The sequence below is a fragment of the Delphinus delphis genome, chromosome 3, assembly GCF_949987515.2.
Source record: "Delphinus delphis chromosome 3, mDelDel1.2, whole genome shotgun sequence".
In the NCBI taxonomy this organism is placed as follows: domain Eukaryota; kingdom Metazoa; phylum Chordata; class Mammalia; order Artiodactyla; family Delphinidae; genus Delphinus; species Delphinus delphis.
In genome coordinates, this window is record NC_082685.1 from 140,830,838 (window position 1) to 140,856,628 (window position 25,791).

At 37.1% G+C, this 25,791-nt stretch overlaps 1 protein-coding gene across 1 annotated transcript in view; it reads left to right on the forward strand.

Annotated features, from left to right (window-relative positions):
- Positions 1 to 25,791, forward strand: part of FYB1 (FYN binding protein 1) — a 133,585-nt gene that overhangs the window by 74,485 nt on the left and 33,309 nt on the right. Inside the window, exons 3-4 of the mRNA XM_060009561.1 lie at positions 6,630 to 6,786; positions 25,209 to 25,255. Coding sequence (XP_059865544.1) covers positions 6,630 to 6,786; positions 25,209 to 25,255 — 204 coding nt within the window. The remainder of the gene's footprint in view (positions 1 to 6,629; positions 6,787 to 25,208; positions 25,256 to 25,791) is intronic.

Genomic DNA, 25,791 nt, shown 5'->3' on the forward strand with positions numbered 1-25,791 from the left:
GACTCCACTCTTGGAGGGCACACACAAAGTAGTATGCGTATCGGGACCCAGGGGAAGGATCAGTGACCCCAGGGGGACTGAACCAGACCTACCTGCTAGTGTTGGAGGGTCTCCTGCAGAGGTGGAGGATGGCTGTGGCTCACCATGGGGACAAGGACACTGGCAGCAGAAGTTCTGGGAAGCACTCCTTGGCGTGAGCCCTCACAGAGTGTGTCATTAGCCCCACCAAAGAGCCCAGGTAGGCTCCAGTGTTGGGTGGCCTCAGGCAAAACAACCAACAGGGAGGGAACCCAGCCCCACCCATCAACAGTCAAGTGGATTAAAGTTTTACTGAGCTCTGCCCACCAGAGCAACAGTCAGCTCTACCCATCACCAGTCCTTCCTATCAGGAAACTTACACAAGCCTCTTAGCCTCATTCACCAGAGGGAAGATAGCAGAAGCAAGAAGAACTAAAGTCCTGCAGCCTGTGGAAAAAAACCCACATTCACAGAAAGACAGACAAGATGAAAAGTCAGAGGGCTATGTGCCAGATGAAGGAACAAGATAAAACCCAAGAAAAACAACTAAATGAAGTGGAGGTAGGCAGCTTTCCAAAAAAACAATTCAGAGTAATGATACTAAAGATGCTTCAGGACCTCGGAAACAGAATGGAGGTAAAGATCAAGAAGATTCAAGAAATGTTAACAAAGACCTAGAAGAATTAAAGAACAAACAAACAGAGATGAACAATACAATAACTGAAATGAAAACTACACTAGAAGGAATCAATAGGAGAATGACTGAGGCAGAACAACAGATAAGTGACCTGGAAGACAGAATGGTGGAATTCACTGCTGTGGAACAGAATACAGAAAAAAGAATGAAAAGAAATGAAGACAGCCTAAGAGACCTCTGGGACAACATAAAATGCAACAACATTCGCATTATTGAGGTCCCAGAAGGAGAAGAGAGAGAGAAACGACCAGAGAAAATATTTGAAGAGATTATAGTCTAAAACTTCCCTAACATGGGAAAGCAAATAGCCACCCAAGTCCAGGAAGTGCAGTGAGTCCCATACAGGATGAACCCAAGGAGAAACACACCAAGACACATAGTAATCAAATTGGCAAAAACTAAAGACAAAGAAAAATTATTAAAAGCAGCAAGGGAAAAATGACAAATAACATACAAGAGAACTCCCATAAGGTTAGCAGCTGATTTCTCAGCAGAAACTCTACAAGCCAGAAGGGAGTGGCATGTTATACTTAAAGTGATGAAAGGGAAGAACTTACAACTAAGATTATTCTACCCAGCAAAGATCTCATTCAGATTCGATGGAGAAATCAAAAGCTTTACAGACAAGCAAAAGCTAAGAGAAATCAGAACTACCAAACCAGTTCTACAACAAATGCTAAAGGAACTTCTCTAACTGGGAAACACAAGAGAAGAAAAGGATCTACAAAAACAAACCCAAAACAATGAAGAAAATCGTCATAGGAATATACATATTGATAATTACCTTAAACATGACTGGATTAAATGCTCCAACCAAAAGACACAGGCTTGCTGAATGGATACAAAAACAAGACCCATATATCTGCTGTCTACAACAGACCCACTTCAGACCTAGGGACACAAACAGACTGAAAGTGAGGGAATGGAAAAGATATTCCATGCAAATGGAAATCAAAAGAAAGCTGGAGCAGCTATACTCATATGAGATAAAATAGACTTTAAAGAAAGTTACAAGAGACAAGGAAGGACACTAAATAATGATAAAGGGATCAATCCAAGAAGAAGATATAACAAATATAAATATATATGCACCCAACATAGGAGCACCTGAATGCATAAGGCAACTGCTAACATCTATAGAAGAAGAAATCGAGAGTAAAACTATAATAGTGGGAACTTTAACACCTCACTTACACCAATGGACAGATCATCCAAAATGAAAATAAACAAAAAACCAGAAGCTTTAAATGATACAATAGACCACATAGATTTAATTGTTATTTATAAGACATTCCATCCAAAAACAGCACATTACACTTTCTTCTCAAGTGTGCACAGAACATTCTCCAGGATAGATCACATCGTGGGTCACAAATCAAGCCTCAGTATATTTAATAAAATTGAAATCAAATCAAGCATCTTTTCTGACCACAAACCTATGAGATTAGAAATGAATAACAGGGGAAAAAAACGTAAAAAAAAACAAACACATGTAGGCTAAACAATACGTTACTAAACAACCAAGAGATCACTGAAGAAATCAAAGAGGAAATCAAAAAATACCTAGAGACAAATGACAATGAAAACACGACTATCCAAAACCTATGGGATGCGGCAAAAGCAGTTCTAAGAGGGAAGTTTATAGCTATACAAGCCTACCTCAAGAAACAAGAAAAATCTCAAGTAAACAATCTAACCTTACACCTAAAGGAAATACAGAAAGAACAACAAACAAAACCCAAAGTTAGCAGTAGGAAAGAAATCATAAAGATCAGAGCAGAAATAAATGAAATAGAAACAAAGAAAACAATAGCAAACATCAATAAAACTAAAAGCTGGTTCTTTGAGAAGATAAACTAAATTGATAAACCATTAGCCAGACTCATCAAGAAAAAGAGGGAGAGGACTCAGATCAATAAAATTGGAAATGAAAAAGGAGAAGTTACAACAGACACGCAGAAATACATAGCATTCTAAGAGACTACTACAAGCAACTCTATGCCAATAAAATGGACAACCTGGAAGAAATGGACAAATTCTTAGAAAGGTATAACCTTCCAAGACTGAACTAGGAAGAAACAAGAAATATGAACAGATCAATCACAGTAAATGAAATTGAAACTCTGATTAAAAATTTTCTGACAAACAAAAGTCCAGGACCAGATGGCTTCACAGGTGAATTCTATCAAACATTTAGAGAAGAGCTAACACCCATCCTTCTCAAACTCTTCCAAAAAATTGCAGAGGAAGGAACACTCCCAAACTGATTCTATGCGGCCACCATCACCCTGATACCAAAACCAGACAAAGATACTACAAAAAAAGAAAATTACAGACCAATATCACTGATGAATATAGATGCAAAAATACTCAACAAAATACTGCAAACAGAATGCAACCACACATTAAAAGGATCATACACCATGATCAAGTGGGATTTATCCCAGGGATGCAAGGATTCTTCAATATATGCAAGTCAATCAATGTAATACACCATATTAGTAAATTGAAGAATAAAAACCATATGATCATCTCAATAGATGCAGAAAAAGCTTTTGACAAAATTCAACACCAATTTATGATAAAAACTCTCCAGAAGGTGGGCATAGAGGGAACCTACCTCAACATAATAAAGGCCATATATGGCAAACCCACAGCACACATCATTCTCAATGGTGAAAAACTGAAAGCGTTTACTCTAAGATCAGGAAGAAGACAAGGATGTCCACTCTCGCCACTATTATTCAACATAGTTTTGGAAGTCCTAGCCATGGCAATCAGAGAAGAAAAAGAAATAAAAGGAATCCAAATTGGAAAAGAAGAAGTAAAACTGTCAGTGTTTGCAATGACATGATACTATATGTAGTGAATCCTAAAAATGCCACCAGAAAACTACTGGAGCTAATCAATGAATTTTTTAAAGTTGCAGGATACAAAATTAATGCATAGAAATCTCTTGCATTCCTATACACTAATGATGAAAAATCTGAAAGAGAAATTAAGGAAACACTTCCATTTACCATTGCAACAAAAAGAATAATATACCTAAGAATAAACCTACCTAGGGAGACAAAAGACCTGTATGCAGAAAACTATAAGACACTGTTGAAGGAAATTAAGGATTATACCAACAGATGGAGAGATATACTATGTTCTTGGATTGAAAGAATCAATATTGTGAAAATGACTACACCACCCAAAGCAATCTACAGATTCAATGCAATCCCTATTAAATTACCAATGGCATTTTTTACGGAACTAGAACAAATCATCTTAAATTTTGTATGGAAACACAAAAGACCCCGAATAGCCCAAGAAGTCTTGAGGGAAAAAAACAGAGCTGGAGGAATCAGACTCCCTGACTTCGGACTATACTACAAAGCTACAGTAATCAAGGCAATATGGTACTGGCACAAAAATAGAAATATAGATCAATGGAACAAGATAGAAAGCCAAGAGATAAACCCACACACCTATGGTCAGCTAATCTATGACAAAGGAGGCAAAGATATACAATGGAGAAAAGACAGTTTCTTCAATAAGTGGTGCTTGGAAAACTGGACAGCTACATGTAAAAGAATGAAATTAGAACACTCCCTAACACCATATACAAAAATAAACTCAAAATGGATTTGAGACCTAAATTAATGCTGGACACTATAAAACTCTTAGAGGAAAACATAGGAAGAACACTCTCTGACATAAATCACAGCAAGATGTTTTTTGATTCACCTCCTAGAGTAATGGAAATAAAACCAAAAATAAACAAATGGGACATAATGGAACTTAAAAGCTTTTTCACAGCAAAGGAAACCATAAACAAGACGAAAAGACAACCCTCAGAATGGGAGAAAATATTTGCAAAGGAATCAATGGACAAAGGATTAATCTCCAAAATATCTAAACAGCTCATGCAGCTCAATATTAAAGAAACAAACAACCCAATCCAAAAATGGACAGAAGACCTAAATAGACATGTCTCCAAAGAAGACATACAGATGGCCAAGAAGCACATGAAAAGCTGCTCAACATCACTAATCATCAGAGAAATGCAAATCAAAACTACAATGAGGTATCACCTCACACCAGTTAGAGTGGGCATCATCAGAAAACCTACAAACAACAAAAGCTGGAGAGGGTGTGGAGAAAAGGGAACCCTCTTGCACTGTTGGTGGGAATATTAATTGATACATCCACTATGGAGAACAGTATGGAGGTTCCTTAAAAAACTGAAAATAGAATTACCATATGATCCAGCAATCCCACTACTGGGCACATACTCAGAGAAAACCATAATTCAAAAAGACACATGCACCCCAATGTTCATTGCAGCACTATTTACAATAGCCAGGTCATGGAAGCAACCTAAATGCCCATCAACAGACGAATAGATTAAGAAGATGTGGTATTTATATACAATGGAGTATTACTCAGCCATAAAATGGAACAAAATTGAGTCATTTGTTGAGACATGGATGGACCTAGAGACTGTCATACAGAGTGAAGTAATTCAGAAAGAGAAAAAAAAATCATGTATTAATGCATGTATGTGAAACCTAGAAAAATGATACAGATGAACTTGTTTGCAGGGAATATTTGAGACACAGATGTAGAGAACAAACGTATGGACACCAAGGGGGGAAAACCACGGGGGGGGGTGGGGATGGTGGTGTGCTGAACTGGGCGATTGGGATTGACATGTATACACTGATGTGTATAAAATTGATGACTAATAAGAACCTGCAGTATAAAAAAACAAACAAACAAAAAAACAACTAATACTAAACTTTCTTTGGGTTATTTGTATGGAAATATGTTAATATAAATGTTTTAGATGTTACATGAAATTTCTAAACATCTTATATGTTCTGGTATAAAGTTATAAATCATAATTCTAGTTATTACTTTAAAATGTAAAATGTATATCTCAGAAATAAATAAATTTCCTTGTCAATTGCATTATTATGAACTTTCTTCAAATCTTTAACTGTGGTCATTTTTAAGTCTTTTGTCATTTACAGACATTTCTGGGTGTAGTCTGATGCTTTTGCAAAAATGTTCCTATAAAAGGGTTTCATCTTCAAGGAATTTATGAAAAGTCTCTGACAAGTACAGGTTTCTGGTAACTGACTATACTGCTGAACTGAATGAATAAGCATTTTCAGAACTCTAAAGGAAACCTGATGAATTCATAAAAGTGCTAACAAAAGATCAAGATAAAAACAAATTAATTACATGGGACTGAGTGAACTGATGTGGATGATTATAATTTTTGTGACCTTCTGTTTGAATTAAAAAAAAGAAATCCCACAAGGACTCAGAGGCAAAAAATATACAAATCAATTTTCACTGCAAAGTAAAGGAGCTGTTACAGTGGAGGATTACTGGACTGAATGTCAATATTATGACACAGTATGAGTGTTTTTCGTGTTTGGTAATTGCAACCATTGTTGCTTTTGTTGTGGCCATCCATTTACAATGCTTGGTGTCAGTTTATTTATCTCTTGTAAAAATAAAATACAGTGTGTGTATGTGTGTGTGTGTGTGTGTGTGTGTGTGTGAAAAAATGAACTTAAAAAGAAAAGAAAGAAAAAAGGTGACTTTATGAAGGCAAGAGGGTTGAGGAGGATTCAGAGAATCATGATGCTATAGAGATTTTGTAAGCATTTAAGAATAAAAATATGTAGATGTTTTAATTGTGTAAATATAAAAGCTGGTATGCAGAAAGAAAATAAAAAAGCCATGTCGCATGATACTGAGAGTATTAAACTCTTTAAAGCATTAATTAGAATAATTAGAATGCATTTCTTACATATTTATGTTTAAAATCCTCATTTCTACATACTTGGAATAGCCAGTTCTTATAGTTTGAAGATTTGTCTTAATTCACAGTATTTTTTGCTTTGCTTCTTAGGTACCAGCAAGGTCTCAACGTCCTACTCAACAACTTCCCTACCACCACCTCCACCATCCCATCCAGCCTGCCAGCCACCATTGCCAGCATCTCACCCAACACAATCGGCAGTCCCAAGTCTACCTCCCAGAAACATTAAACCTCCCTTCGATCTCAAGTAAGCAAAAGGTTATCTTGCCATTTCTTTGTCAGTCTCTTGCCATGGATTTTCAAACTATGTTTGGCTGAATGCTGTGGGTTCCATGGTAAGCTAATGGATCCACAAAGATGAGCAGTTGGCAGGGGGAAAAGATGGCTGAGCAAGCTGCTCTCACACCACCATACCTTTGAGCAACTCTTACTTCTCTGTTTTTTCAGTGGTTTTCCCCTTAAGAGTTCATCTGAAGAAATTTTCCAGTGCCTTTTTAGAAGTTCTGAAGCATTCTTCAGGTCAGCACCACCACCATCACCATTAGCATCACCACAACCACCATTAACATCATCACCACCATTAGCATCACCAACACCACAGCCATCACCACCATCACCATTATCATCATCACCACCACCATCATTATCATCACCACCAGCACCATCATTGCCATCATCACCACTATCACAACCACCATCACCACCATTATCATCACCACCACCACCACCATATTTTACTCACTGACTATGATGTGCTAGGCACGTTACATGTATAATCCTTATAACTTTATTGAGTGGATAGTGTTATCCTCCTGTCACAGATGAGTAAATGGAACTTTACAGAGGCTAAGTAACTTCTCCAAATGTGAGTCAATGTCAGTCTGAGTCCAAAGAAAATGTGAGCTTTTAACCACTCTGCTAAATAACCTCCTTTAAGTAAAAAAATGGAGGTTTTCTCTGAATAGTCAGATTTTTGACTGTGTATTAAAAAACTAGGACACTTATTCAAGCCCACTCTCACTTTTCTTAGATGGTAGTTTTAGAAATGTCAGAACTGTATGGGTTGTATGCACGGGCTCTTTATCCGTGATTTACCAGAATAGCTGGTTGAGGAAAAAGCAAGCAGAAGATTGGGATAGATGAAATGTTTTAAAAAGAAATAGCCAGACGATGGCAAGCATAGATTCCTTTGGCAAGTCAGAGTAGATCTTCCGTTTCCTCTGCTAGAAAATTGTTTTGCATGATTCTCCTTTACCGCAAGTAAGTAATATGCCAAAATATTTAGCTACGTTTGTTTTTCCTTCACTTCAATCCCCTATCAGATGGATATTCATTACATTTAAAGTACTTAATATCCTTAATCCTTCTGATAGAATCTATTAATATCAAAATCCGGTTGACAGCTTTCCTTTCATGCTGATGATTACAATTTAGAGCAGGGGTTGAAAACATGTTTGTCATGGGTAGCCACCACTACGTTTCACTTTATTAGGCTTTGGGTGGGGGGGTGTGGTTAAAGGCATAACTTCAACTAACTAGGAGGTGTTAGAGCAGCTTAGTGGCTACAATCCTCTGTATAAGCTGCACTGTGCATTTATGTTAACTACATGCCCTTCCAGGCATTTGAGTTTATGAATCCTAATTTATGATAACCAGCTACCAAATAAGAGTGTAAGCCATCTGCCTACTAAAATATGTGTCAAATAAATATTAGTTTAATTAAAATAACTAATAGGTGTTCTTATATACACTGGATTTCTGTGTAAATTACTTTCCTTGCACATGTATTAAATCCTGTGTCTTTTTCCTAATTTTGTTCCTACTCTGATGAATTTAACCCATTAGATTTCGACCTTAGTACTTTTGAATTTTATTATATGACTCTATCCCTGCTCCTGGCTTCAGTTAGGCTTCTGGATCCTGTTTAATTCTAGTGAGAAATTTCAGTAAATAGCTTGAGCATGAATTCCTGATAATTTCTAAGGCATAAAGACTGGTAACTCTTTGATTGAAGAAATCATGGAGAGGAGGAGGGTTTGGCATTATTCCTGCTGTCTGGGAGTCCCCAAGACCACCCATGTGTTTGATGATCCACTAAAAAGACACACGGGACTCAGCCCATAGTGGTACTCATGGCTAAGATTTATCCCAGTCACACTCTCCTTCTAAACCTGGCAGTGGACAGAGTAGGACTGCTCTTTTCTCCAGGTACAAAAATGCAATACAAGTGTAATGTTGCTTCTCAGGAAAGCCTTTTAGAGGCAGCTTTTACTGAAAGCTGGCACCTAGGCACCTTCTGCCTAGCAACTACCAAAATACCAGACTTCTAGAAGGAAAGCAGGTGTTCACCGTAAGTCATGTTGTTTATACAATCTAGGCACAGCAAAGCATTCTTATGATTAGGCTATCAGTGCAGGAAATGCTTTTGGGGCTGAGTTCCCAGTTACAAACTAACAGCCCATCTTGATAAAAGATTCTTTTAAAAATAGCAACTTCAGGCCTGCTATGATAACTCTTTTCTGTAAACCTACACCCTAGAATCCACTGTGATAAGGTGGAGAATAAAAAGTTATAAAAAGAAGAAAGGATTTCAAAAAGAGACCAGTAGCCTGGACTACAGCATCATACCAATGCTGGTCAATTTCCCAACTTTGTAGGAAATTCGTGCAAAGTTGAAAAGAGCCCGCCAACCAGCCAGGTTCAAATTTTCACTTGTAATAGTGTTTTCATCAGAAATCAGCAAAATCCACCAATTGCAATAAACTTAACCTCATCCCTATTTCCATCTTATTAAGGACTCCTAATAAGAAAGTTTGATTCATCTAAGAGTTACTCTTACTCTCAGAAAAAAGATGGAGAGAAACAAGAATCTTAGATGTTACATTGCCTAGATAAGCTAGAATTGGCACATCTGAAAGTTAAATGTCAGATGAAGAGAACAGAGAAAATGAAAGCCAAGGGACATCTATAAGACAATTTTTTTTTAAGTAAAAATGTGTATGGTGTAAGGCTTTCAAGCTCCCATCAGAGAGCTCAAGTAAAATCCAAAATGAAGAAATATATGGGTTGGAAACTTTCCCCCAAGGAGGGGAAGCTAGAAAAGACACAAAGAGGAAATGAAAGTAACATTGGTCTTGATATTCAGTCTCACAAATTTATATTTCATGTGAGAGGGAAATTTATGGAATGATTTTTAAGTAAAATTGTGAGTGATGTATGTTCTATGCTTTTTCTTCTCACCACCACCCTTCCAATAATAATTTTTTGCGCCACTACTTTGTGCCTTTGCAATAGAAATTCACAAAATATCAGTGAACAAAATAAAGATTCCTGCCCACATAAAACAGGGGGCAAGAGACACAAGGGGAAAAAAAATAATAAACAAGTAAAGGATAGAGCATGTTAGGAAATATCAAGTGCTATAGGAGAAAGTAGAGCAGATTAGTGGTGTAGTGTGAGGGTTGGAGACAACGTGTTGCAACTTTAAAGAGACAGGTGAGGGTCACTCCCCTTATAGGAAGTTATACTGGAGCAAAGACTCAAGGAAGTGAAGGAGTTAGTCACGCTAATATCTGGAGGAAGACCATTCCAGGCAGAGAGGACAGACAGAACAGAGCCCTAGAATGTCCAGGGACTCAGAAGGAGGTAGCTGGGGCTGAAGTAGATGAACAAGGGAAGGAGTAGGAGGGAAAGATTCAGCTCATGCAGGTCCCTGCGGGTCATGATAGAGATTACAGCTCTTATCCTAAGTGAAATGGGAAATCCTGAAGAGCTAGAGCAGAGCAGCGACGTTCTCACTTATGTTTTGTAAATATCACCTTAACAGCTGTCTGAAAAGGGACAGTTGGCAAAAATTGAAGAAGGGAAACCAGTTAGGCAGATAGGGCAGAAGTGCAGGCAAGGTGCAGAGGTGGCTCTAACCAGGAGGGTGCAGGGCAAGTGGTACGAGGTCCAGATTCTGGATGTATTTTGAAGGTAGAGACTACAGAATTTGGATTTGGGGTATGAAATAAAAAGAGGATCCAATGTGGCTCCAAGGTCTGAGCCTGAGTAACTCCAAGGCTGATGTGTCCGTCAACCGAAATGGGATTGGCTGAAGGTGAGCAAGTTTGGGCCTGGGGAAGATCAGGAGAGCCCAGCTTTGTTAAGCTTGTGGCGTCTCTTAAACATGCAAGCGCAGATGTTGAGGAGGCAATTAGGTATAAGAAGTGAAGAGTTTGGGAGAGAGTTCTCAGTTAAAAATATATATTTGAGAGTCATGGGTGTATATTCCACACTTAAAGTCCTGACACTATTAAGATCACTAAGGAAGTGAATTCCTAGAACCAAGAATTAGAACAACGAAGAACTAGTGCTCAGGTGAGGGACTGGCTTCCCAAAGGCATAAATGACTGATAAGGTTCACAGTTCTCCCCAGGGTGTAGAGTCTGTATTGCTTATGGCAAGAAAAGGAATTGGGATCAAAGAAAGAATTTCAGGAGATCTCCCGGCCTTTATCACCTGCCTACTTCCCAGAAGTCACTTGTAATTATATCTTTCAGGTCAGTATGCTTTAAGAATGTGAAGAATTGGAGGCAGGTGAGAATTACGAATAATAAACATCTTCAAAAAGACAGTAGTTAAGGCCAAAGTTATGCTGTATTTTAAATTGTATTGTTTCCCCACCTAGTGGTCAGAAATCAGCTAGTTCCATTTTATATTTTACTCAGACATCTGAAGAGGAACTGAAATGGGTCAAAGGAGCTCGTTTATCAGCTTTAGTGTTCAAATCAATATCTTTAGGGTAACACATTTCTTGGTACCATTTTAAAAAATTAATTATAATTTTAACAGTATAACTCACTCATATGAACACAGAACCAGTGGTTGAATATTGTGGTATACAAAGCAAATTACATGGTTACTAATAGTAATGAAACAGGAAAAGTGAAGTAATAAGAAGTAATAAATAATGGAAATGACTAAGGTTGGAAAAGGAAATGTTAAGCAGTTCTTACCCTGAGGTCATTCTTAGTCAGTGTAAGACTTTTCTTTTTCTGGCTCTAAAATTAGAGGAAAAGTAAGAATTTACCATTATAAACTTTTTATTAGTTAGAAAAGCTTAACACTTACGACAAAATTCAAAACCCATTTATGATAAAAACCCTCCAGAGAGTAGGCATAGAGGGAACTTTCCTCAACATAATAAAGGCAATATATGACAAACCCACAGCCAACATTGTCCTCAATGGTGAAAAACTGAAACCATTTCCACTAAGATCAGGAACAAGACAAGGTTGCCCACTCTCACCACTATTATTCAACATAGATTTGGAAGTTTTAGCCACAGCAATCAGAGAAGAAAAAGAAATAAAAGGAATACAAACTGGAAAAGAAGAAGTAAAACTGTCATTGTTTGCAGATGACATGATACTATACATAGAGAATCCTAAAGATGCCAGAAACCTACTAGAGCTAATCAATGAATTTTGTAAAGTAGCAGGATACAAAAATAATGCACAGAAATCTCTGGCATTCCTATACACTAATGATGAAAAATCTGAAAGTGAAATTAAGAAAACACTCCCATTTACCATTGCAACAAAAAGAATATAATATCTAGGAATAAACCTACCTAAGGAGACAAAATATCTGTATGTAGAAAATTATAAGACACTGATAAAAGAAATTAAAGATGATACAAATAGATGGAGAGATATACCATGTTCTTGGATTAGAAGAATCAATATTGTGAAAATGACTTTACTACCCAAAGCAATCTACAGATTCAATGCAAATCCCTATCAAACTACCACTGGCATTTGTCACAAAACTAGAACAAAAAATTTCACAATTTGTATGGAAACACAAAAGACCCCGAATAGCCAAAGCAATTTTGAGAAAGGAAAATGGAGCTAGAGGAATCAGGCTCCCTGACTTCAGACTATACTACAAAGCTACAGTAATCAAGACAGTACAATACTGGCACAAAAACAAATATAGATCAATGGAACAGGATAGAAAGCCCATAAATAAACCCATGCACAATGGTCACCTTATCTTTGTTAAAGGAAGCAAGAATATACAATTGACAAAAGAAAGCCTCTTCAATAAGTGGTGCTGGGAAAACTGGACAGCTACATGTAAAAGAATGAAATTAGAGGGGCTTCCCTGGTGGCGCAGTGGTTGAGAGTCCGCCTGCCGATGCAGGGGACACGGGTTCGTGCCCCAGTCCGGGAGGATCCCACGTGCCGCGGAGCAGCTGGGCCCGTGAGTCATGGCCGCTGAGCCTGCGCGTCCGGAGCCTGTGCTCCGCAATGGGAGAGGCCACAGCAGTGAGAGGCCCCCGTACCGCAAGGAAAAAAAAAAAAAAAAAAAAAGAATGAAATTAGAACACTCCCTAACACCATACACAAAAATAAACTCAAAATGGATTTGAGACCTAAATGTAAGACCGGACACTCTTTGACATAAGAGGAAGAACACTCTTTGACATAAATCACAGCAAGATCTTTTTTGATCCACCTCCTAGAGTAATGGAAATAAAAACAAAAATAAACAAATGGGGCATAATGAAACTTAAAAGCTTTTGCACAGCAAAGGAAACCATAAACAAGATGAAAAGACAACCCTCAGAATGGGAGAAAATATTTGCAAACGAGTCAACAGATGAAGAACTAATCTCCAAAATATATAAACAGCACATGCAGCTCAATATTAAAGAAACAAACAACCCAATCCAAAAATGGGCAGAAGACCTAAGTAGACATTTCTCCAAAGAAGACATACAGATGGCCAAGAAGCACATGAAAAGCTGCTCAACATCACTAATTATTAGAGAAATGCAAATCAAAACTACAATGAGGTATCACCTCACACCAGTTAGAATGGGCATCATCAGAAAATCTACAAACAACAAATGCTGGAGAGGGTGTGGAGAAAAGGGAACCCTCTTGCACTGTTGGTGGGAGCGTAAATTGATACAGCCATTATGGAAAACAGTATGGAGGTTCCTTAAATAACGAAAAATAGAATTACCACATGATATAGCAATCCCACTACTGGGCATATACCCTGAGAAAACCATAATTCAAAAAGAGTCATGTACCACAATGTTCATTGCAGCTCTATTTACAATAGCCAGGACATGGAAGCAACCTAAGTGTCCATCATCAGATGAATGGATAAAGAACATGTGGCACATATATACAATGGAATATTACTCAGCCATAAAAAGAAACGAAATTGAGTTATTTGTCGTGAGGTGGATGGACCTAGAGTCTGTCATACAGAATGAAGTAAGTCAGAAAGAGAAAGACAAATACCATATGCTAATACATATATATGGAATCTTAAAAAAAAAATGGTCATGAAGAACCTAGGGGCAAGATGGGAACAAAGACACAGACCTACTAGAGAATGGATTTGAGGACACAGGGAAGGGGAAGGGTAAGCTGGCACAATGTGAGAGAGTGGCATGGACATATGTACACTACCAAGCGTAAAATAGATTGCTAGTGGGAAGCAGCCGCATAGCACAGGGAGATCAGCTCAGCGCTTTGTGACTACCTAGAGGGGTGGGATAGGGAGGGTGGGAGGGAGGGAGACGCAAGAGGGAGGAGATATGGGGACATGTATATGTATAACTGATTCACTTTGTTATAAAGCAGAAACTAACACAACATTGTAAAGCAATTATACTCCAATAAAGATGTTAAAAAAAATAAAGTAACACTTTCTTCAACACTTTTTGAACATTAAAAAAAAAGAAATGCTTAACACTTTCTGGAATTTTGAGACTTGCCATATCAGTCATGCACTCCCAGACAGTCTTACCTAAGTCCATTCGCTTTAAGAAGTCATAGTTTTATAATTTCTCATGCGTTAAATACAGGAAGTCGTGTTCCGGAGAAAAATTTATGGGATTTCGTTTTCAGTAAGGTCAGGTATAGAACAAAGTTTTATATGTCACTTAGATTTCCTCCTTCTTCTTTAAAAATCAAACTGAGAATTAAGAGCTAAAGTCACGGAATAAAGGTCATGAATAGCGAATAAAGTATAAAGGTCAACAGTTCCCATCTTTAAAAGTCAGGAAATAGAGCTCTAATAGCTTTCTAAACATGACAGTCATAACATTAAATTAATTTTGCTTTTCCTGTTTAATTCTGTATGCTTTGTTTGTACTAAAACAAAGAGCTATGGTGAAAGGCCTTCTTGAATAGATGTCCTTATTGTAACAACTGATAAGCTTCCTTTTCTTCTTTACCTGCTCCCTCTGTTTACTTTTCTAGGACTTGGGTTGTGGCTAGTGTGGTTGTTTGTCTCTTTATCTCTCTGTGTGGCTTTTCTCAATGCCTGGAACACTTTTTTGAGCAGTTGGTGACAGTTTGTTCTGGGTCTATCCTTGACACTCACCTATTTCTTCCCCTCATCTTTCTTCCTTTTATTCTTCACTGTTATTCCTATTCTTAACACAATTTCATATTTAGTGACTATATTAATGTTCTATATATGGTGAATTCAGACCTATATAAAACTAAAATTTATATGCTATAATGTTGGTTCCATGAACATATGTATGCATACAAACATTATCTACAAGTAATAAATGGTTTACATTAAAGTGCAGGTGTATATGTATGAGTGTGCTATGCAGATCCCCTTCATTTTGCAAATATTTGTAATTCATCCAAGTGTTTCAGGAAATAAACTGCAAGTCCAGTAGTCTTTTTAACTTATATTCTTCTTCAAAAATGATAATAAACAATTCACCTTAGTAATAAGCGTTCGTTTCTTAGTATTACTAAGACATCGTTAATTTGGCCAAAAAAAATCAAAGTCCTATACATAACAGGAATTATTCTAATAGCTTCCTAAAAATGACAGTCATAATAATAAATTAACTAACAGTGATAATCTCTTTATTCCAAGGGCTTATGGTTTTGTAGTAGGAATAGAGACCTGCAAGTAATTGCTCTATAATTATAGCAATCCAGATTAATATCTGTAGTGAGCAATGTATGACATATGGAGGCAGCAACTGTGTGAGCTTGGGGGAGTTGGGATAACTTCACAGAGGAGGGAGTGTTTAAGAAGAGGCTTAAAGATTTAAAGATTAAGGAGGGCCACAGCAGGGGATGATGAGAAGGGAGAATTATTCCAGAGAAGGCAAACAGCAGGGGCTAAGCATGAAGAAACAAGAAAGCAGTGTTCAGAGAATAAGTGAATTCAGTATTAATATGTGAAAAGAAGACCATGTAAGAAGAGGAAATATGGAAAATAAAACTCTAAAAGAGCAGGAGAGATCTTAAGAACTATATACCATGAAAAGAACTATAGATTTTATTCTGTAGAATGTCAGTGTATTTTGATGTCTAAGGTATTTATATCTTGTGCTTTTAATTAATATTTACTTCACTAAAGTTAATAATGCAAAGGCCTAATTTATTTTAAATACTTAAACTCACATAATATAACTTGCTATGCAATTTATACACCTAGCAATTTTTATTTAAATAAGAATAATTATTTTCAGGGGGATCTCTGATTAATGATTGGAAAACTCAGACTAACTTCTTTCAGATCAATAGTTATGTTTATAATAAATTTAAGTAATTAAACTCCCTTACATGTTTCCCATTATGTGTATAAATTTACATATTGAATTTTGTTTTTAAGCATTTCCAATACCTGCCTGACTGAACAAATTTCATAACTCCACTCAGCAAAACCTCCCAAGAACTTAAACAACTCTTGTAAATCTATTAAACCATATCCATTTCTCTTATCTACTCCAACTGCATTTGCAATTGGATTTTTCTTATACTTCTTTTTTAAATTTTTAAATTTTATTTTATTTATTTTTTTATACAACAGGTTCTTATTAGTCATCCATTTTATACACATCAGTGTATACATATCAATCCCAATCGCCCAATTCATCACACCACCATCCCCACCACCCCACAGCTATCCCCCCTTGGTGTCCATATGTTTGTTCTCTGCATCTGTGTCTCAACTTCTGCCCTGCAAACCGATTCATCTGTACCATTGTTCTCGGGCCACATACATATGTTAATATACGATATTTGTTTTTCTCTTTCTGACTTACTACACTCTGTATCCATGTCTCAACAAAAGACCCAATTTCGTTCCTTTTTATGGCTGAGTAATATTCCATTGTATATATGTACCACATCTTCTTAATCTGTTCGTCTGTCACTGGGCATTTAGGTTGCTTTCATGACCTGGCTATTGTAAATAGTGCTGCAATGAACACTGGGGTGCATGTGTCTTTTTGAATTATGATTTACTCTGGGTATATGCCCAGTAGTGGGATTGCTGTATCATATGGTAATTCTATTTTTCATTATTTAAGGAACATCCATACTGTTTTCCATAGTGACTGTATCAATTTACATTCCCACCAACAGTGCAAGAGGGTTCCCTTTTCTCCACACCATCTCCAGCATTTGTTGTTTGTAGATTTTCTGATGATGTCCCCATTCTAACTCGTGTGAGGTGATACCTCATTGTAGTTTTGATTTGCATTTCTCTAATATTAGTGATGCTGAGCAGCTTTTCATGTGCTTCTTGGCCATCTGTATGTCTTCTTTGGAGAAATGTCTATTTAGGTCTTCTGCCCATTTTTGGATTGGGTCGTTTGTTTCTTTAATATTGAGCTGCATGTGCTGTTTATATATTTTGGAGATTAATCCTTTATCCGTTGACTCGTTTGCAAATATTTTCTCCCATTCTGAGGGTTGTCTTTTCATCTTGTTTATGGTTTCCTTTGCTGTGCAAAAGCTTTTAAGTTTCATTACATCCCATTTGTTTGTTTTTGTTTTTATTTCCATTACTCTAGGAGGTGGATCAAAAAAGATCTTGCGGGCTTCCCTAGTGGCGCGGTGGTTGAGAGTCCACCTGCCGATGCAGGAGACACGGGTTCGTGCCCCGGTCTGGGAAGATCCCACATGCCATGGAGCGGCTGGGCCCGTGGGCCATGGCCGCTGAGCCTACACGTCCGGAGACTGTGCTCCGCAACAGGAGAGGCCACAGCAGTGAGAGCCCTGCGTACCACCAAAAAAAAAAAGATCTTGCTGTGATTTATGTCAAAGAGTGTTCTTCCTATGTTTTCCTCTAAGAGTTTTATAGTGTCCAGTCTTATATTTAGGTCTCAAATCCATTTTGAGTTTATTTTTGTGTATGGTGTTAGGGAGTGTTCTAATTTCATTCTTTTACATATAGCTGTCCAGTTTTCCCAGCACCATTTATTGAAGAGGCTTTCTTTTGTCCATTGTATATCCCTGCCTCCTTTGTCATAGATTAATTGACCATAGCTGTGTGGATTTATCTCTGGGTTTTCTATCTTGTTACATTGATCTAGTTTCTGTTTTTGTGCCAGTACCATATTTTCTTGATTACTGTAGCTTTGTAGTAGAGTCTGAGGCCAGGGAGTCTGATTTCTCCAGCTCCGTTTTTTTCCCTCCAGACTGCTTTCGCTATACGGGGTCTTTTGTGTCTCTGTACAAATTTTAAGATGATTTGTTCTAGTTCTGTAAAAAATGCCATTGGTAATTTAATAGGGATTGCATTGAATCTGTAGATTGCTTTGGGTACTATAGTCAATTTCACAATGTTGATTCTTCCAATCCAAGAACATGGTATATCCCTCCATCTGTTGGTACCATCTTTAATTTCTTTCATCAGTGTCTTATAGTTTTCTGCATACAGGTCTTTTGTCTCCCTCGGTAGGTTTATTCCTAGGTATTTTATTCTTTTTGTTGCAATGGTAAATGGGAATTTTTCCTTAATTTCTCTTTCAGATTTTTCATCATTAGTGTATAGGAATGCAAGAGATTTCTGTGCATTAATTTTGTTTCTTGCAACTTTACCAAATTCATTGATTAGCTCTAGTAGTTTTCTGGTGGCATTTTTAGCATTCTCTATGTATAGTATCATGTCATCTGCAAACAGTGATGGTTTTACTTCTTCTTTTCCAATTTGTATTCCTCTTATTTCTTTTTCTTCTCTGATTGCCATGGCTAGGACTTCCAAAACTATGTTGAATAATAGCCGTGAGAGCAGACATCCTTGTCATGTTCCTGATCTTAGAGGAAACGCTTTCAATTTTTCACCATTGAGAATGATGTTTGCTGTGGGTTTGCCATATATGGCCTTTATTATGTTGAGGTAGGTTCCCTCTGTGCCCACTTTCTGGAGAGTTTTTATCATAAATCAGTGTTGAATTTTGTCAAAAGCTTTTTCTGCATCTATTGAGATGATCATATTGTTTTTATTCTTCAATTTACTAATATGGTGTATTACATTGATTGATTTGTGCATACTGAAGAATCCTTACATCCCTGGGATAAATCCCACTTGATCATGGTGTATGATCCTTTCAATGTGTTGTTGCATTCTGTTTGCAGTATTTTGTTGAGTATTTTTGCATCTATATTCATCAGTGATATTGGTCTGTAATTTTCTTTTTTTGTAGTATCTTTGTCTCGTTTTGGTATCAGGGTGATGGTGGCCGCATAGAATCAGTTTGGGAGTGTTCCTTCCTCTGCAAGTTTTTGGAAGAGTTTGAGAAGGCTGGGTGTTAGCTCTTCTCTAAATTTTGATAGAATTCACCTGTGAAGCCATCTGGTCCTGGACTTTTGTCGGAAAATTTTAATCAGAGTTTCAATTTCATTTCCTGTGATTGATCTGTTCATATTTTCTGTTTCTTCCTGGTTCAGTCTTGGAAGGTTATACCTTTCTAAGAATTTGTCCATTTCTTCCATTTTATTGGCATAGAGTTGCTGGTAGTAGTCTCTTAGGATGCTTTGTATTTCTGTGGTGTCTGTTGTAACTTCTCCTTTTTCATTTCTAATTTTATTGATCTGAGTCCTCTCGCTCTTTTTCTTGATGAGTCTGGCTAATGGTTTATCAATTTTGTTTATCTTCTCAAAGAACCAACTTTTAGTTTTATTGAGCTTTGCTATTGTTTTCTTTGTTTCTATTTCATTTATCTGCTCTTGTCTTTATGATTTCTTTCATTCTGCTAACTTTGGGTTTTGTTTGTTCTTCTTTCTCTAGTTCCTTTAGGTGTAAGGTTAGATTGTTTATTTGAGATTTTTCTTGTTTCTTGAAGTAGGCTTGTATAGCTATAAACTTCCCTCTCAGAACTGCTTTTGCTGCATCCCATAGGTTTTGGATAGTCGTGTTTTCATTGTCATTTGTCTCTAGGTATTTTTTTGATTTCCTCTTTGATTTCTTCAGTGATCTCTTGGTTGTTTAGTAACGTATTGTTTAGCCTCCATGTGTTTGTGTTTTTTACATTTTGTCCCCTGTAATTCATTTGTAATCTCATAGCATTGTGGTCAGAAAAGATGCTTGTTATGATTTCAATTTTCTTAAATTTACCAAGGCTTGATCTCTGACCTACGATGTTATCTATCCTGGGGAATGTTCCATGCACACTTAAGAAGAAAGTGTAGTCTGCTGTTTTTGGATGCAATGTCCTATAAATATCAATGAAATTTATCTGGTCTATTGCATCATTTAAAGCTTCTGTTTCCTTATTTATTTTCATTTAGGATGATCTGTCCATTGGTGTAAGTGAGGTGTTAAAGTCTCTCACTATTATTGTTTTACTCTTGATTTCCTCTTTATAGCTGTTAGCAGTTCCTTATGTATTCAGGTGCTCCTATGTTGGGTGCATATATATTTATATTTGTTATATCTTCTTCTTGGATTGATCCCTTTATCATTATTTAGTGTCCTTCCTTGTCTCTTGTAACTTTCTTTACTTTAAAGTCTATTTTATCTCATATGAGTATAGCTACTCCAGCTTTCTTTTGATTTCCATTTGCATGGAATACCTTTTTCCATCCCCTCACTTTCAGTCTGTATGTGTCCCTAGGTCTGAAGTGGGTCTCTTGTAGACAGCATATATATGGCTCTTGTTTTTGTATCCATTCAGCAAGCCTGTGTCTTTTGGTTGGAGCATTTAAACCATTCATGTTTAAGGTAATTATAGAAATGTATGTTACTATGACCATTTTCTTAATGTTTTGGGTTTGTTTTTGTAGATCCTTTTCTTCTCTTGTGTTTACCAGTTAGAGAAGTTCCTTTAGCATTTGTTGTAGAGCTAGTTTGGTGGTGCTGAATTCTCTTAGCTTTTGCTTGTCTGTAAAGCTTTTGATTTTTCCTTCGAATCTGAATGAGATCCTTGCCAGTTAGAGTAATCTTGGTTGTACGTTCTTCCCTTTCATCACTTTAAGTATATCATGCCACTCCCTTCTGACTTGTAGAGTTTCTGCTGAGAAATCAGCTGTTAACTTTATGGGAGTTCCTTTGTATGTTATTTGTCATTTTTCCCTTGCTACTTTTAATAATTTTTCTTTGTCTTTAATTTTTGCCAATTTGATTACTATGTGTCTCAGCATGTTTCTCCTTGTGTTTATTCTGTATGGGACTCACTGTGCTTCCTGGACTTGGGTGGCTATTTCCTTTCCCATGTTAGGGAAGTTTTCGACTATAATCTCTTCAGATATATTCTCTGGTCCTTTCTCTCTCTCTTCTCCTTCTGCGACCCCTATAATGCAAATGTTGTTGCATTTAATGTTGTCCCAGAGGTCTCTTAGGCTGTCTTCATTTCTTTTAATTCTTTTTTCTGTTCTGCAGAAGTAAATTCCACAATTCTGTTTTCCAGGTCATTTATTCATTCTTCTGCCTCAGTTATTCTCCTATTGATTCCTCCTTGTGTAGTTTTCATTTCAGTTATTGTATTGTTCATCTCTGTTTGTTTGTTCTTTATTTCTTCTAGGTCTTTGTTCAACTTTTCTTGCATCTTCTCAATCTTTGCCTCTTTTCTTTTTTTGCGGTCCTGGATCATCTTTAGTATCATTATTCTGAATTTTTTTCTGGAAGGTTGCCTATCTCCACTTCATTTACTTGTTTTTCTGGGGTTTTATCTTGTTCATTCATCTGGTATATAGCCCTCTGCCTTTTCATCTTGTCTGTCTTTCTGTGAATGTGGTTTTTGTTCCACTGGCTGCAGGTTTGTAGTTCTTCTTTCTTCTTCCTCCTTCTGTTGGAATTCCTCCTCCCATTGCTGGACCCCCAGGTTGGGAAGCCTGACGTGGGGCTCAGAACCTTCACTCCAGTGGGTGGACTTCTGTGATATAAGTGTTCTCCAGTGTGTGTCACCCACCCAGCAGTTATGGGATTTGATTTGACTGTGATTGCGCCCCTCCTACCATCTCATTGTGGCTTCTCCTTTTTCTTTGGATGTGGGATGTCTTTGTTGGTGAGTTCCAGTGTCTTCCTATCGATGATTGTCCAGCAGCTAGTTGTGATTCTGGTGTTCTCACAAGAGGGTGTGAGAGCATGTCCTTCTACTCTGCCATCTTGGTTCCTAGTCCTCTTCTTATACTTTTTAAGAAACATTTATTTTAAAAAATTTAAGTGTATAAAAGGCAAGGAGAATAGCATAGTATGCACCCATGCACCCTTCCCCAACTTCAACAGTTTTTAACTCACTACCAATCTTGTTTCATCTATACCCCCCCACTTCTCTCTTCTCATATTACTTTGAAACTAATACCAAGCATCATGTAATAATAACCATAAATATTTCAGTAGGTTTCCCTAAAAATAGACTCTATGTATTAATTTAAGACATAAAGTCTTCAAATTTCCGGTTTTCTCTTAAATTGTATGTGGGTTTTCTTGTTTGTTTGAATAAGAATCCAAGCAAAGTCTATGGCTTATATGTTTTGTAATTCTCTTTCAATCTCTAGGTTCACCCTCTATTTCTTTCTTTTTAATTGTTGCAATTTATTTGTTGAGCAAATCAAGTTGTTCGTGGGCGTTATAGTTGCCCACAGTCTAGATTGCACTGATCGCTTCCTCACAGTACAGCTTGTGTGTTCCCCATTCCTCTGGAAATTGGTAGTTGGATACAGATGGGTGCTTGATCAAATTTAGTTCTATTTTCTAAATGTACTTCTTTCTTTATTTAGGTAAGACTCCTTCCTTGGTGATGATATATTCTTTTATTAGGAGCTCATAATTTTGGCTGACTCTGTTTTATGAGGCCAGCAGCCATTGACATTAACACTTAGAGTCCTTACTTTTCAACTAAAATATTAAGTCTAACTGACAATTTTTTAAGTGATGTGACACAGATTTTCAACTGAATATCTAATGTAGTAAATCTCTTAAATACTACAAATACTTAAAATATTGAACATACATATATTGTCCCAATGATTAGAAACAGATTTTTGTACCATGGGCTTGAATTACTTCATCGTTTCTGTATTTAATTCTGAATCATCCAAGATCTAAAAAAGGCTTACTATGAAAGACAAGTGTCATGTCATGATCAATTTCACTGGGCCTTTACACTTACCTAGGTAGTAAGCTATGCATATGTGTTAAATTTTAAATGTTTGATTTTTTTAAAAAGTGAGTTTATTAGATAGCAGTTTATGACCACATATGTTTATCATCTCAGGTGGAAACTGAGACGTGTATATCCACGGTAATTCTTCCTGGGCTACAAGAGTACCCACTAGCCCTTTTTTATGGTCTCAGTGATAGCAAGGCACTTCCTGCTCACATTCTTCAAATGGTGTCAATTTCACGTTAGAAAGATCACTTTGGCAGCAGCATGTAGAAGGGACTTTAAGGGTAGGAAAGATGAAGAGCAATTCTCATCACTAGAAGACTGTCCAGAAGGCTACTTCATGGGTCTACACTAGCAATGATAGAATCCTGTTCTTGTGTCTAGCAGGATAGAGGAGAGACAGAAGGGGAAGTGCATTATAGGAGACACTAAATACTCAGAACTTGCAGAACTTACAGAACTTGATTAATTCGATGTGGGACTGTAGAAGAGTGAGAAATAAAGGATGACTTAAGGCTTAAGTGGTTAAGGGAATTGTGGTGCGATTGACCAAGGTAAGAAACTTAGTAGGAAAAACAGGTTTAGTGTCAGTGAGACATACAAATAAAGATAGATAGGAAGATGAATAGATAGACAGATGAATGGATGGATGGATAGATAGATAGATAGATAGATAGATGAATCTGAAACTCAGAAGTGAGGTCTGGGCTAGAGATTTCAACATGTAGTCACCAACATTAAGATAATATGTGAAACTATGGAGTTATATGAGACCATCTAGAGGCAAATGTAGAGTGAAAATAAAAATGAGGAAGCCAAGACTGGAACACAAAAGAACACCATCACTTAAAAGGGGAAGTCAGAGCAAATTAACCCACAAAGGAAATTGTGGGGTAGTGACCAGAGGGACAAGAAGTGAGTGGGAGAGATTTCTCGTGGAAACAAAGGAGACTCCAGGAAGGCAAAATAGCCAATACTGTGATAAGAGCCACAAAGCAATCAAGTAGGTGCTGGCTGAGAAGTGTTTAATGGATTTGGTAATCAAATCTTTTAAGAATAGTTTCAGTGAAGGATTAGCAGGGGAAACCAGATTGTAGTCAATGAAGAAATGAGGAGGAGGAGAGCAAGTGAAGTCGGTGAGTATGGACAGCTTTTTCTACTTTGGGAAAAGGATGATGGCCTTATGGTAATGTGGAGGATTTAGAAAGGTGAAGAGAAGTGTTTGTCCTTCATGAATGAGAGTAACTTGGACTGAGGGAGAAAACAGTAGTGAGATATTTAGGGATGGGGAGTGAAAGAAGAAGAACAATAATAGTAATATAAATAATATGATGACACACAGAAGATAGCTAATAAAAGGAGTAAAATAATTGACCATTCAGATAGGATTCAGAACACAGATGGAAGGAACTTCGGTAGGGACAGGTAAGGATGGGCGTAACTGTAGATAAGCTTGGGAGTTAAAAGAATGTATTTTAAGAGAGTTCACCCCCAATAAGTGCTATTTTATCAGTGAAATAAGACACAAGATCATCTGATGAAAAGAGAAAGGAGAGGAATAGGAGATCTGAGGGAAGTAATGAACGTTTTGAATAGCAATTGGGAAGGATGATGCAAGAGAGGGTTGACTAGAATAAAAGTGTAATGAGATTATAGAATAGTGTTGAGGGTATAGCTGAGATTGAATGTCAATTATTGGTAATATCCTAAATCAGTAAAATGGCAATTTTCCCCAGTTATGCAAGTCAACCCAAGAATAGAAATAGAAAATATAGATGGTTCCATAAATCATTAGGGATTCGTGAAGCCCAGGTATTGATAGCTGTTATGAGCAGTTGGAGTGAAGTGGTTTGGAATGAAGCACCTTGGAGTTCAAGCCACAAGTGATGGAAGCAAAACCAGATGGAAAACATCTGGAAAAGGGTGATGAGTCAGGATTGGAACTAATGATCTTTGGAATCTGTACCGTACAGCCAATCATATACCTTCAGAACCCAGAATTGACTTATTGACATACTGTCCTTTTAACAGAAAAATATTTCTGCTCTGAAACTAAACTACTGATTAATTGTAGATACTCACTTTGAATGGGCAGTGCTGTGCTCAAGCTCCCCGATTCTCCACTTTTTGCAGCAGTAGTGGCATCAATACCAGGCTAAAGCCTATTCTACTGACTTCTGAAGTTTTAAATCAGAGCAGATATGAAAGAGAAGAGTTATTTTTAAATGATCCTTTTATTCTTTTTTCTACTTGTTCCATTTTCACTTTTTCTTCTCTCTTGTTTTCAGAAGCCCTGTAAATGAAGAAAATCAAGATAGTGTCATGCACTCTGATGGTAAGAGGCGAAAGATGTTTTATTTATTTTTTCCCTCCGATTCGGAAGTTTGAGTTAATTATTCTCATAGGATCATTAATGGGTCATTATCGTCATTGGTCCATGCAAGACCCGTCTCTTATTTTACTTACTTATTTATTTCCTTTTATCTCCATGACCCACTCCCTTTCCTTCCTCCCCTTTACCAGAGACAAATATTCTAATGTACTTAGCGTGTGTCTTTTGTACATATTCTTTGCATGCTGTTGTATGTGTATATGTACATATTTCAATTTACATAAACTGTATATTATAGCTCACTCTGGCCTTTTTTTTTATATTCAGCATAATGTGTTTTGGGGGGCTCCTCCATGTTATATATGTATATTTAATTTCTTTCTGTTAACTACTGCACAGCACATCCTATGCATTCACATTTCACCTTCAACTCGCTGGTACCACAAGTAATAGTTCAATGCACCTTCTTGTCCATATCTCCATGTGGACCTCTGAGAGCCTTCCTTTATGTATATCCAGCAGTAGAGTGGCTGCTTGTA